The sequence below is a fragment of the Corylus avellana genome, chromosome 7 (assembly GCF_965113065.1).
Source record: "Corylus avellana chromosome 7, dhCorAvel1.hap1.2, whole genome shotgun sequence".
NCBI classification, from domain to species: domain Eukaryota; kingdom Viridiplantae; phylum Streptophyta; class Magnoliopsida; order Fagales; family Betulaceae; genus Corylus; species Corylus avellana.
Genome location: NC_142496.1, coordinates 27,332,807 through 27,345,052, shown reverse-complemented (window position 1 = coordinate 27,345,052; position 12,246 = coordinate 27,332,807). Strand labels below are relative to the sequence as shown.

The 12,246-nt window shown below is 37.8% G+C and overlaps 2 protein-coding genes across 2 annotated transcripts; both read right to left on the bottom strand.

Annotated features, from left to right (window-relative positions):
* Nucleotides 1–222: 222 nt before the first annotated feature.
* BKI1 (BRI1 kinase inhibitor 1) lies at nucleotides 223–1,557 on the bottom strand. The gene has a single exon (XM_059598277.2). It carries the CDS (start codon nucleotides 1,306–1,308, stop codon nucleotides 361–363), a length of 948 nt encoding a protein of 315 aa, XP_059454260.1. The 5' UTR covers nucleotides 1,309–1,557; the 3' UTR covers nucleotides 223–360.
* A 2,708-nt stretch (nucleotides 1,558–4,265) lies between these two features.
* Nucleotides 4,266–11,206, bottom strand: LOC132183890 (Protein phosphatase 2C family protein). Its single transcript, XM_059597358.2, has 10 exons — nucleotides 11,014–11,206; nucleotides 10,282–10,583; nucleotides 9,336–9,507; nucleotides 8,584–8,737; nucleotides 8,398–8,461; nucleotides 7,824–7,931; nucleotides 5,812–5,937; nucleotides 5,414–5,649; nucleotides 5,009–5,211; nucleotides 4,266–4,904 (listed from the first exon to the last, which is right to left on the bottom strand). Exons 2-10 carry the CDS (start codon nucleotides 10,477–10,479, stop codon nucleotides 4,879–4,881), a joined length of 1,287 nt encoding a protein of 428 aa, XP_059453341.1. The 5' UTR covers nucleotides 10,480–10,583; nucleotides 11,014–11,206; the 3' UTR covers nucleotides 4,266–4,878.
* Between the last annotated feature and the right edge of the window lie 1,040 nt (nucleotides 11,207–12,246).

Genomic DNA, 12,246 nt, shown 5'->3' with positions numbered 1-12,246 from the left:
TTAATTAAATTGCAGCATTAATGGACAACAAATTCATTGTATATTGTACACAAAGTGGAATGGAATAGTTTAAAGGAATTTCAAGGGAGACTTTCAAGGATCATGAATCGTTTGAGCAGGTTTGATTCCCTTCCTCAAATAGTTTAAGATAATATTAAAGGGTCGACATCAAACCCAAGACTAGCTTGCAAACATTAAAGACAAGAAAGCAGCATGGTAATATTCTAGAATGTAACAATCCTTAATTTGAACTGTTCTTCCTTTTCAAACTCATCTCATATATACTTTTTTTTTATGTACCATTTTTATACAGAGAGAAGAGAAATGTACTGCTATTAATTATAACTGATATCGATCAATCTAATCATAGCATATGATTTTTTCTTCCTTTGCAATTGAATTCTTGCAATGAGCAATTGCTGCTTGAATTGCAGCCTGCAACTCTTCCATTGTGCTGTCACTGGTAGAAGAAGGAAGAGTGGCAGTTGCTACAAGAAGGCCACTATTTGTTGGAGAAGTTCTCATTGAAGCTGGTGCTGAAAACTCTCCTCTTCTTCCTCTCAACCATTGCTTGTTTTTCATTCTTAAATTACCTGAAAACGAATAAGGCTGGCGACGTAATTGGATATTCTCTCCTCTCCTTCTGAAAATAAATAGCGGCCGGACCAGTCTCACGTACCTCTTCAGAACATGACTCACATCGAACCTCAGCTTCCTCTTCTTCTCCTTATCTTCCTTCTCTCTTACTTCACACCCTTTTCGCCATCTTGTCAAGCCAAATAGTGAGAAAGACTTGGACTTGATTCTTCCCTTTGTCTCGGTATTGCTGCTTTGGAGGTCCTCGCTCTTGTTGGTCGTCCTATTGCTGGTGCTGTAGTTGCTGCTATCTTTACTGAGATTTTGGTCATCTAAAAAGTCTCTGGCTGGGAGGGTGAAGCTGTCCAAGGAATTGGTAGAGGAGCGAGGAGATACAGGGAGGTGGGAGAGGAGGTGGAGAGGAAGCAAGTGGCCGTGGAAGAAAATGTCATCTGCAGGAGCCAAATCAACTGCAAATGAAGGTGGAGCATTATTGGTTTTATCAGGGACTGTTGAGGAGGATGAGTGGAGGGAGATTGTGAAAGAGAATTCGTGAGATGGAGAGGAGGATGCTGAAGGTGGCGAGGTAGCACTAGCAGGGGATGTTGGTGACTGTTGCTTTGATATTGCTGCTGCCGTTAGGCCTTCTTTTCCTTCTTTTTTTGACTTCCTATCTTCATGCTGCTTGTCTACTACTTTCTCTCTGATCTTTTGGTGCTGACGGCTGTCCATAACTCAAAGATCTGGAAACAGTATCTGGGTTTCTCTCACTTTTTAGTTTTCACTTCTATGGATATGACCAAACCTCTGGGGAGGGATAAGGGGATCAGGAAGCAGTGGAGAGAGAGAGAGAGAGAGAGAGAGAGTCTTGTCAATCTGCAGCTAGGCTTAGAATGTCTTTTGTGTAAAAAAAATGTATATACATAATTCACTTATCATAATAGTGCATTATTGTTGTTCGTATAGAGAAAGGGTGTGGTGGCTTGGAAAAAGAAAAGAGAGAGGGTGTGGTGGTCATGACACTAAGGAATGAAATGATAAACTCAGCTCTATGTGTTAAAAGTTGGCAGGTCCTTGTCCAATCCAACAGCTATTGGGGTCCGAACTGGAAAATGAGATCACAAACATCCAAGTTTCCCACAAAAGTAGATGGGATTGACAAGTAAAGGAACAATAAAAGCTTTGGAAAATTTGTTTTCTTCCCGTATCCGTCACACCAGGAGTTCTTCTGCATCTTTTATATTGGTTTTGAGATTAGAATTTCAATGAACCTATCCTCATCGATCTAAATATAAATATAAATATAAATTTTCTGATTTCTGAATTTGAATTTTCTGTTTTTTATGTTATCTTTATCTCTTTCGCAATCTTCTTAATTGGTTCATGAGTTAGTTTCTGGATTATCTACTGCTTTTTGAATTTGTGTCATTATCTTCTATAAACAAGGGAGACGTCGTTTTTGGTATGCGTGCTAGAGTTTGAGTAGTTTGCCTGTGAGAAGGGTCCCTAGAGAGGAAATGCACACCCATTTCAAGAGGAATCTTTGAATTCAACCAAGAACTTTATGCTTCTTTCACTGTTATTATGTTCTCTATTTGCACGCAACCATCTTGGGCAAGGTGTTTTTAGTTTTTGTTTACTGTGCAGCAAGCCACGTTTAGTCGGAGAAAGGAGGTTTTAATATATATGGTGGATCTTGAATTTTTTTTTTTTTTTTCCTCTAATTGGGTTTGTATTTATAGTTGGTATTAGAATACTAATAAAGAGATTAAATTTATTAGTTGATAGAATATAGGGCCAACAATTTTTTATACGGCTCACGAACCCGGCACGACCCAATACAAAATTAGTAGTTTAGGGTTAAGGGGTCAGACCTTTTTAATTATATGGGTTAAGTTATAATTAACTTATATAACTTTATGTCGAGACGACTCACATATAAACACAAATTGCTACCCATAAACATACCAAAAGTATTTGGACATTTGGTTGAGTGCCCATGTAGGCAGACAAGATAGATAATTTGAGGCATAACATCTACATAAATACAAATGATTATTGTTGAAGGAGAAGGTGAACCCCCACCATGAGTTTTATCATAATGGCAGCCCCATTGACCTCAAATGTGACATATATACGCAACCCAATGTTGGGATTCATATGGTTCATCCATCAATCAATTTATGCAGAAGAAGAACAAAGAGAAAACAAAGGAAGAAGAAGATGGTAATGTGACTACCTTAATTCTTACATCAGACGGTTACGAAGATGCTATAGCCGAATAATGGTCGTAGACATACATGAAAAGGAATTTCACTGTTAGGTGGGGGTTGGTAGACCCACACACACGTGTACAAGGTGGTCCATCCAGTATAGAGGAATTTTGTTCGTATAGTAAAGGTCAACATCTCAATCATGGAGGCATTATTTTGCTGGACTGACTCATCTTCACCACTTGACCACTCAAAAATCATTATTATATTTATTATTATTATTAAAATCTTGAAGATAAAGAGTGAAAGTCACAGCGAGTAGCAGCCAGCCATGGCATGAAACAAGGTTTCGCACTCGACCCATATTGGATGTCTCATATCTTTGGTGGAAACCTTTCCCTTTTTCTTCTACCCAAAGTATCTTTATACTTTCTCCAGTGATATCCTCAGTCGTAGGCAGCAGCAACAAAAGCCAAGAAGCAATCGTGGTATCAAACAAACTCTCTATCTCATCTCATCTGTATGTGCGAGTGCGCATGTGTATACGCTTAGTAAACATATGTCAGTCTATGATGAGCCGTTCAATTTTTGAATGGAACATGAACAGAAGGATTAACTCTGATAATTAGATTACCTCAAATACCATACGTGATACTTTTTGAAACAGGAGTGGCGATTTGATAATGAGAGAAAATATAAGTACTAAAAAAATACTTTAACCCCAAATTTAACTAACAGAGCTCCTGTCTCTTTTTAAGGGGCTGATTTGGATGTGAAATTCATAGAAAAGAGTGTCGATTTGTTTATGTGAATCCCAAATCGGATGCTTCCTTCTGTCATAGGCCTCATCAGACCAAGTGAAACATGGAAAGCCTAGAAAGAACTAACAAAGCAAAATTAGCAAGTTCACGTTAATTGGCTCCGACAAGCCTACAGCATAGCAATGTCTACTTGTCTACCTTGCAATTCATAACCCAGTGCTCTACCGCACTACCATTAGACATCGCCCACCATAAACGAGCAAACTTGATATCACAAAAAGTTGTTAAGGGTACTACAAGTTCTTTACAAACTGATGTGATAGTTCACATAAGACTTAGTCACTTATCACGCCAGCCACTAAAATATAGATTCACATGTGACGCTACTCGTTTTCATAAAATGTGAACTATTACGTGAGTTTATAAGAAATTGTAGTAAAAGTTATAGTGACCCAGCCATTTTCCAGCATAAAAGTGAATATAAAACTATAGACAATGAAATAGAGAGAATCAATTTGTGTGCCTTGACAAAGTGAGGTCAATTGAAACTGGCCAAATGATCCAAAGAAGAAAACCAAAGAAACAAGCAATGATAATTACAAATAAAAGGTGGCAGATATCTGCTGTGGGAGGATTGAAGTCATCTATTCACTTATCAAGAACTAGAAAGGGTACAGCTTAGCAAAGAATTCGAAGAAAAAAAAAAAATCAAAAATCAAAAATCAACGCATATTTTCTATTCCACTGGTTTACCTTCCTACTAGTCAAAGGCAGGATAAACTTTTATGCTACATGAAAACATTCATTCAGCAAGCCGTGTCAAACATTTTTTCCAAATTCGGAATGAACCTATAAGAGGTCTCATGAAACTCCCTATACGATAATATTACACGCAAGGCCGCTTTAATTAAATGTTAGCTCTATGAATTGGCAGAATCGGTATACAGTGGAATGGATCCAGAAAGAAATGAATTACCTTCAATGCTTCGTTATCTATCCACTGGTGAATTTTTCAAAGCCTTCCACAACTCTTTTGAGGAAGCAGGGACAGGCAGAGTTGTAGCATCACTGTGGAAGTCAGAAAACACATCTTCAAAAAGGCAAGCACCTCAAACTGTGATCTTCTGACTTGAAGCAAGGAAACATCAAAAAGAGATCCAAAATGATCCTGAAGTGAAATGCCGAAATGGATCCAAATGCTGAACACCCTCCATGAGAAATTGAAGGGAAATAATATTTTTATGAGGAAGCTCCAACTTCCCATTTATGATCGAATTTGAAACAATTGTTAGTGCTCTCAAAATATGAATATAGTTGAGGAGAGTTGGCTAGTCACTTCCACTACTATGTCTATCTGAAAAAGAATGTAGGGAGATTAATGTTAAGAAGTGTAAGTGCAATAAATGTTTGACGCAATTAAGCGAGAGAGAGAGAGAGAGAGAGAGAGAGATGCCATACCCCCTGATGGTCTTTTCCCTTCCATGGCTTCTTTTTTCTCTTGGCAACTTAAGCAAAGGAAAGGGCCATCCCATGGACGCAACTTTCCTGGTTTTGATGAACCATAATGTATTGAAATGCCCTCTCCAGGCTTCATCTCTACTTGACATACTGCACACATGAACAATCTAAACATGTTGCAGAGCGGGTACTTCGTATCTAACCTGCAATCCACATAAGCATTTCACTCATCAAGAAGCTATAAATTTACATGATCACTCAGACGGGTGATTTGTGCCACCATAATATACGGTATGACCAAAAGGCAAAAAGGAAAGCAGGCATGACACATTGGTCACATGATGCCTGACTTTGAGATCAAAGTATATGGTTCAGATTAATAAGAATGGTTTTCACAGCACCAACCTCTCTGAAAGCATAGCAGATCCTTCCTCAAACATTTCCTCCACCACATCTGGCTCAATGTATTCTTTGTCAACATAAGAAGACGATTCTGAGGACTTTTTACGAAACATGGACTTAAACACGCCTTTTCCCTGCTTCTTTGGTGGTGGCAAAGGAGCAGCTGGCTTCTCCTGTGGTAAAATATCTATTACAATGCAAGTTGTATCATCACGAAGTCCCTTTGCTTGTAATGATTCCTGAAATGGAACAGAAAACAGTAAGACAACCAATAAAAGTGGCAAGGAGCCATCAAATCTGAAGGGTGTACAGGTCAGGGGTGCAGATATTGTAATTAATCAGAAAAGAAAAAAAATTGTCGAGGAAAAAAAAAACAAGTTTCTGTTCTAGTTGTAGCATACTTTAACAATTTGTGCAGCTGCAGCATCTGCTGGCATCCCACGACAACAATCAAGAGCTGTTTCTGCAGCTAAAGCATCCCAAACACCGTCGCTTGAGATAATAAGCCTACCACCAGCCGTAGATAGCTGCAGATCATGATAATATCAAGAAAAGGTCCTTTTAAAACTGAGGATATAAATAATTTACCAACAGATCACAAGAAAATTAGGTTCAAACAGTAACAAGCAAAAGGAAATCTTTTCAAAGAGGAAAACAGGCAAACACAAATATGTAATGCACCTCAAATTGCAATAAATGGATCCAAACATATGGCTTCAATATCCTGCAATCAGTAAACGCTCCCCCCACAAAAAAAAAAAAAAAAGAATACCGAAGAAGGAAAAAGGGAAAAAAGGTGCCTAAACCTGAAAATGCAATTGGGTACCTATGTGGCTCCTAAAAGATGCCTTGACTACACTACCATGGAAGTAGAACAGTAACAAGCAAAAGGAAATTTTTTCTCCCTAAGTTTACATGCGTGCAGATCACTGCAATACGTGGAACGTGATAAAACACGTCACTCAAAACATAAAATGTTGGAACTAAGATAATATACAGCTTATCTATGTTCCTTCATTGGGAATTTGATTGTTGTTCAGTAATCTTCAAATGAAGTTCTGATATTCTCATTCTACCCAAAAGGAAAAAATAAAGGAAGACAAAGAAGGAAATTTCCAGTGGCCAAAATTACTGTATCGAAACAGAAGTGTATAATGTGATTGATTCATATTAAATCGTTGTTCTTTAGGGTAGTACAGAACTGTGGTAACTCCAGTTTCTCCTAAACCTATCTCTACCTGCTCCTGCTCAAGCAAAAAAAGAAGAGAGTTTTCTCTCCATCACAAATTTTGTGTCTGCTCAGACAGATAAAATGACTGTCACGCATAACAAGGTGAATATCTAATCCCATTGTTCTTGGCGAGCTGAGTAACCTATCTCTACCTGCTCCTGCTCAAGCAAAAAAAGAAGAGAGTTTTCTCTCCATCACAAATTTTGTGTCTGCTCAGACAGATAAAATGACTGTCACACATAACAAGGTGAATATCTAATCCCATTGTTCTTGGCGAGCCGAGTGAGGGAACACTGGTGGATAAACCATCTAGTGTCTAAACCACACTATAAAGCTTTCGAATGCAATTGCATAAAAATTAAAGTACAAGCAGCATTGACAATTAACAAGCAAAAAAGTGGCAGCACGAATCATAGTAATGAACCTCTACAAGCATATGGAGATAGCAGTACAAATTTCACATTGAATTAAATTTTAACATGTTCTACTGATACAATACGTGCAGACTAATTCAAAGTCTAAATAATAAAAATGCCATTGGTCAGTAACATAGAACCTTTCTACCATTCTGCTCTATGCACCTTGAGAGAAGATCATGTGTATTATTTGAAGGTGAAATGCTAAGGAAAACTCAAGTTTTCAACAGATACTTGGGGTGGTGTGAACAGTACTCAAAAACAGTATATTTTAATTCTTGAGCAGTTTAGAATCTATTTGGCGGATGAGCCTTAGGATTTTTACGAGTAGGATCTAAGAAAAAATACGTGTGCGTGTGCGATATAACGTTGGCTGGCATTTGAAGGAAAATTGCTAGATACCTTATAAGGAAAATTATAAGGTATGCATAGAAACAAGGAAGTTTATAGAAAAAGGTTGCTCACTAGATGTTGTGATAAAAACTTTAAAGAGAAGAACCACTCCATTTGAATGTTTTATTCTAATTCTTGAAGTATCAATTCCAGAAGCAATACTTAAGAGTTACAGGTGACATAACAAATATATTAACCTAATAACTACAGCCATTCTTGAAATTAAATTTTAGAATTGAAAATTATCAAAATTAAAGAAGAGAAAACATAAAAGTTACACCTACAATGGGGCTCAAGCAAATTGTAATGACAAATGGAAATGTAAATGTATAATGTCAAGTTGTGACAAAGATGTGAAGAAAACAACACAAACCTTCACTTGCTTTACATAAGGAACAGGAACAATGTACTCGCCAACATCCATATCACCAATTGACCGTGAAAGACACAAACCACCAGGCCAACACCTCAAAGGACCAATCTACAAAAGAATCATTAGACTAGTTAGATAAGTACCCTTGTTCCATAGAGTTAAATCATATACGGAATTCTTCAAACGTAATAGTTCGAAGATTCCCAAGATTTCAACAGTAGGAGAACCAATCTATCATCATATATGACCAGATTGACATCATTGGCTAAACAGCAATATTTATCACAGAAGTTTATAAAAGATTCTACAATCTAATTTTCTTAAATCTATATATGCATGGTCCTACAATTTATATCATTGTTGGCCTAAATGATCAGGTCTTTTTGGGCAGAATTGCCCATGTTTTCATAGTGATCAAAGTTGACCTTGATTACATCCAAATCTTCAAGTCTGGTATTGAAATCAAGATGATGAAAACAGAGTATCACTAATTACCCAGCTTCATTTATTTAAAACTATATTACTACCTTACTAAGTTCAAGAATTAATGAAAACAAAGTCAAAAAGAAGATACCTCTGCACCACCACCGGTATTAAGCCGGCCCACCTCGCCCCCACTTGTAGTGATACGATCCCTCCTAATAAAATACAGAAAAGTTAGGTCTAAGAGAGGCGATTGTTAAGTGAGTCACTAAATGCTTATATAAATTTTTTTGATAAGTAAATTATTTTTTTGATAAGTTATATATAAATAACTTACTCCTCTTCATTGCATTCAAGTCTGTGATCTGCCGACAAGTAATAAATACAGCCTTCAGCAGATTCAAGTATGCAACGGGAATCACCAACAGATGCAACAGTTATAACCCATCCTTCTATTATCACAAAGGTGACCGTTGTTCCTGATGTTTGTACTGAGGCACCACAATAAATATATCAATATCATGCGATCCAAATTGAAGTACAAAATATATGAAACAAAGATATTGCAGTTAGAGGCATAAAACTACATAACAGAGTGTCCAACACACTGGCCTTTAAACAAAAGGGCAAAAAAATGACAATGGATATTGTTATATACATGCATACATGATGAGGAGTCCAGAAAGGCAAAATTAAACTGAAATGCATCTACCTTTTCAGACAAATTATATGAAAAAGCCATTAGCCGCAAAACCCTACATAGCTAGAACAAGTAAATAACACACAAGTGGAAATACAGAACTCCAGATCTTTTGAAGCAAGGATGGACATTCTAATTGTATGCCTCCATAAAAAGCTCCACAAGCAACAGATCTGGCAATACCTGAACTAGCGAATATGCCAGGAGTGACAAATGTGTTGATTGATATCTCAATAAGCTAAGTTAAAATTATGGAACCCAACTTGATCATATCCAGGTTGAACTCGGATGAACTCTTAATATACTTTTATTAAGATGTAGATAATATGCACACCTATGAATAAAAAACATACAACAAAATTTTACATTTGAATAGAAAGTACCCGTACCTTTCTCTTGAAAATCTTTATCAGTTTTAACAAAGCCAGCAACCAAAGCCCTTGGAAGTGCTGCAACCCATTCATCTCTGTTAAGATCTGAAGGAACAGCACTTAGCACATTATTGAGGAGATTCTCCTTAGAGTATATAGCAGCAGCAGATCCATTGTGTCCATCAAATAGCTGCAAAACATGGTTTAGTAAAGAGCAAACTATAAAAGATGAAGTAGCAACTATGAAGGATATGAATATTACAGTAACGGACATGGAACATGCAGCCACCAGTGCTTCAAGGGTTTTCAAACTTATAATTAAATTTCTTAGTAATAAAAGGCACAAATCAACCATGAATAAGCCATGTCAAACTAGCAGGTGATTACTTTGACATTCCCAAAAGCAAACCTTTAAATACCTAATCTGGATTAAGATATTGATGACCAAGTCAATCTTTTGCTAAAAAGTGAAAACCCTATGTACAGAAAATTATCCCTGTACAGCTAAGAGCCTACTCAAGATGGAACTAACCACCTTGGCTTTACCAAAAAGAATTCCCCATTGTTGAACACTAACATATTCCGATTCCTCTCAGCTATCAACTAGCGTTCAAATAGATCAAATTTAAACATGCACAAAATGGATTTTGGCACGTGAATAAGCATCCACAAAACTACCAGGTCAACATGATAAAACACATTTTTTACAAATCTTACTCATTTCTGTCAGTGCATCAACCTTTAATCCATTCAAACTGCTTAAAACATGGATTGACAACCTATGTAATCTACCCACATCTCGAATGTAGTCAACCACGCTAATTAAGACTCTAAACTGGTAGAAGAACTTACTGACCACAAGCACCAATCAATCAACTATCAAACAAAAGAACTAAAAGATCAAATGCAATCCATCACATTGTAATATCCAAAACCGATATCTTCAAAACACGAAAAACCATACCCCAAATACCGAGTACGTAGAGACCCCATCTCCAACCATCCTTTGACATTCCGTCTTTAGCAATGTAAAATCCTCCCCTTTCTTGCTCTGGCTGGCCTGACCATGCACGATTTCCGGCCTCTCGATCCTCTCGTTCGCCAATTCACGCTTGAGCAGCACCGAGAGCGGCACCGTGTGATGCTCACTCCTGGTCGTCATTGTTCTCTCCGTCAAAAATTCCCAAATTCAGCTTCTTCCCCCAAAGAATGCACGCACTCGAACCCACCAACCTCTAAGCCTTCATGAGTTTATTCACCAAAGCCCTGAAACAACCAACCAAAATTTGTTTTATTTGATAAGTAGTAACAACCCACCAAAATTCTTAAAAATCAAGCACTAATACACACAAACATTCCCCAAATTCCCAACTCGGATCGGCAAATCATCGATTCCGATTCACCAATATATTCGAAAGAAACAGCACAACAGAAAATGGAACAAATAAAAAACAATACTATGATCAGAGATTCTACTCATAATCCTAATATACAACAAAACAAACAAATCCATCGTGAACTGATCAGATTACGAAAATCCACGCCAATGTGGATAACAACAAATCCACAAAAAGCCTCACAAACCTAACAATCCACAAATCCTAACCCACACGATCACATAACCGAGAAGAAGAGAAGGAAAATCAGAGCCAACACACCGAAACGTAACGTAACGAGAAATGGATGAGAAATTTACGAAGAGAGAAAGAGAGAGAGAGAGAGTAGAATCAAAGCGACAGTGAAGGCTACGCGCCACGAAGACGACGAGACGCGGCAATGAATTAGAATGGTCGCTGCGATCGAGAAACTCGGATCCCGGCGAGCTCCAAAAATTCCATCGTCGAAGAAAAAAACACGCAGAGCGCAAATGAAGCTGTTTTCTCTCTACTTTATTTGTTCGTTTTTTAATATTTTTTTGGGGAAGGGGCTGACATGGCACGAAACTGCAGCGTTCGGCTTCCCCGAGCCGTTTTCTTTTGGAGACAGCGTGTAGCACCACTGTCTTGAGCTTGCGGGCGCTTTGTGCACCGTTGGATTAGCCATTGGCGGGCCCCACGACGTTTGGGAGGATTCGGTTGGACGGATTGGATGGCGCCGTTTAAGATATTCTACGCGGGTTTGATTTTTAATTTTTTATTAAATAAGAGACTGAAACTCGGTCAGATTGACCGAGTCATGAAAAACAACCCTTACGTGACGGGAAGACATGAAAATAACGTTAAACGTTTTAGCTGGTTTTTTTTTTTTTTTTTTTGGTTAATGTCAACTGCCCCGTTAGGACGTAACGTTTATGTAGCTATCAAGGAACAATATGTCGTCCTTGTACGTAACGACTTATCAAACATCCTCAAAGATGAGGCTAAAATAGTACTTGTGAAATGTTGGAAAAACTCTCGAACTTGTTGCTTCTGCTTTCCTTCAACTCCGGTTTGATTGGAGACAAATCAAAACCCTTTCTCATTTGAAGAATTATTGCATACTCCATATTTAATTTTACTTAGTAACATAAGCAATACTATTAATCTTATAAATTATAATTTAAAGCATGAAATAATTCATTTTTATTTCACCTAAAAGGAAAAGAACTCCGTTCCAACCTCGAGGAGGGAAAAATGTTTTTGATTAGGAAATGGGGCCGGTGGAAGTTGACTCGTGGGCCCACTTGTATTGGGCACTCTTTATTCCTGAGTCTTTTCCAACCACACGTTGACCTCCAGTTGGGAGGCCCCGAAATTCTCGGCGCAAGTTATCTAAGAGAGCAAATTACCAGCATGCCCACATGCAGCAAATGTGCGTGAGCACAAGCTAAGTTAATCAAAATCAAGATTCAACGGCTGGCCAATAAAGAACGATCTTTTAGGGTCAAAATCACACTGTGGCGTGTTGTCACCGATATTAGACGCGAGTTTTGGCCTCAACCTCTCTTAAT